This window comes from Pseudomyrmex gracilis, unplaced genomic scaffold (assembly GCF_002006095.1).
Source record: "Pseudomyrmex gracilis isolate BER0280 unplaced genomic scaffold, ASM200609v1 scaffold_526, whole genome shotgun sequence".
NCBI classification, from domain to species: domain Eukaryota; kingdom Metazoa; phylum Arthropoda; class Insecta; order Hymenoptera; family Formicidae; genus Pseudomyrmex; species Pseudomyrmex gracilis.
Genome location: NW_018021110.1, coordinates 54,352 through 56,390, shown reverse-complemented (window position 1 = coordinate 56,390; position 2,039 = coordinate 54,352). Strand labels below are relative to the sequence as shown.

General features: G+C 51.9%; 1 protein-coding gene across 1 annotated transcript in view; it reads right to left on the bottom strand.

The window, feature by feature from the left end:
* LOC109860977 overlaps positions 1-1,584 on the bottom strand; it is a 6,123-nt gene extending 4,539 nt beyond the window's left edge. The window contains exon 1 of the mRNA XM_020440412.1: positions 73-1,584. Within this exon, the coding sequence (XP_020296001.1) occupies positions 73-1,584 (1,512 nt within the window). The remainder of the gene's footprint in view (positions 1-72) is intronic.
* Between the last annotated feature and the right edge of the window lie 455 nt (positions 1,585-2,039).

Below are 2,039 nucleotides of genomic sequence, written 5' to 3'. Positions count from 1 at the left end.
GTCGAATCGTACGGTGTCGAATAATTTGGTGTCGAATAAATCTGTGTCGAATCGAGCGGTGTCGAATCGTACTGTGGTCAAACGGAACCCGCCCTTGCGTACGTATGCGTTCTCGTTCCTCTTCTCTATCGCTCCTTGTGTTCCACCGTTGACTGTTCGCCGTCCTTGTTTTACCACTGTTGTCCACGTGGTCGTATCGCTTTCCTCTCGCTCTTCTTCTCTCTCTCTCTCTTTCTCTCTTTTTGCTGGNGTTGTCGTGCCCTTTGCTTTTGCACGGAGCTCGCCCATCAATTGTGCGACACACTCTTGCAGTCCCTGCAGTACTCGCGCCATTTCCTCTACACGGGTCTCCAAACTGGGATTTGGTGTAGGGTTCTCCTTGCTTGTTGACGGTATCTGTTTCTTTGCCAATGTTATCCTCGGCTCTCTTGTTCGCTTCTCTCGTTGTGGTAGTGGTGCAGGAGTTTTAAATCCTGTTTTTACAACCTCGACCGATGTAATTACCGGCCCTTTTTTGGGAGNATTCGACTCCGTTACTTTATCTTTATCGCTCTCAGACGTCCTCGTTGTTTTATTCTCCGTGATGCTTTTATTCGGTGTTTTGGTCATACCCTCAAAATTTTTTCGTATTATTTCCACGTTGAGATTCGCNTTTTCTTGCTCTAACGTTCTTATTCTCTCCTTTAACTGTTGCATTTCACGGTCTTTACTAGCTCGAATTTCTTCGATCTGTGCCTTCATATTGCGANATTCTGCATTTAGCGATATTGCTTCACATTCCGTGCTCGCAGCCTCCAGTCGTCGTCGAACTTGCGTTTCGTCCCCCACATCCAGGGCCTGCTGCACGAGCGCGTCGGATTGTGCCTCTAACTTCTCCAACGCCGTCCTTATGTACTTTCGTGTCGTACCTTTCAGCCTCTTACTAATTCTTTCGCACNTAGCAATTTCCTTCAGTTGTTTCTTCATAGAGGCATATATATTTTGTGGAGGTGCATCCGCGTAACTACGAAACGGGCTGATGGGTCTCTCCTCTCCTTCATCGCTGTCCTTTGAGGATCCGCCCACCGGGTCCCGTCCGCTTGCCGGCCGTTTGCTTGTTTTTGGGATNTTCATTTTCCTCCGTCTGTCACTATCGGGTATGGCAAAACTNATTTCCCCGCTTTCTTTTAGGAAAGGTTTTGCGGCCTTACTGACCAGGCCCAANCTTTGCGCTGCGCTTGTACTAGCCCAACTGGCCGAAGAGTCCTGTATCTCCATATCCGAAGAATCATCATCCGAAAATACTTGTGGCTTCCTCCACAATTTCGTTGTTCTCTCTCTCTCTCTCTCTCCGCTCCGCTCTTCCATCGCTGAATCCTCGTCCTCATCCGGAATGACGATGGTCTCTTCCGCGTTGCTAGCCGTGGCCCCNTCCTTTTCAGCAGTAGCATCGGTGGTTGCGTCGCCTGCCGTACACGGCGCAACCAACCCTTCGTTTGATGACGACGGCCCAGGGGCAGGGTCNGAACCCCCGAGTCGCCGGGACCTAGGCGTCCGTTCGCCTTGGTTCGGTATGGTATCTTCGTCCTCTAGTGTACAGTCCATTTTGCTGCTGGGGTGGTTTTATTTCGGAGTTTCCTCTCCTAGGACGGTTCCCGGCCAAAGGTAACGAGCCCGTCCTGCCCGGGTTTGGAGTCAGGGTTTTCCTTCCCTTAGTCCAGTGGCCGACCCGAAAGCGCCTCTCGGAGCTGGACACCCCGGATTTGTAGTCAGGGTTTACTCCCCTAGTCCGATTGCGCCGTGGCTGACGGAGTCGGACGCCCCGGATTTGCAGTCAGGGTTTACTCCCCTATCCCAGTTGCACCGGCAAAAAGTGCTAAGCGAGGCTAAGATCCCCCGGTTTTTGTTCGAGGTTTTCCTTCCTCTATTTCCTCTCTTAGTACAGAAGCTCCGCGAAGGGCCTTCCTGGCATGGGTGACCCTGCCAGGGAATCAAAGGATTCCCCGCCAGTATAGCCCCCTCGCTTCACCGCTCCTAAGCCCGGACACCACGACAAGGTG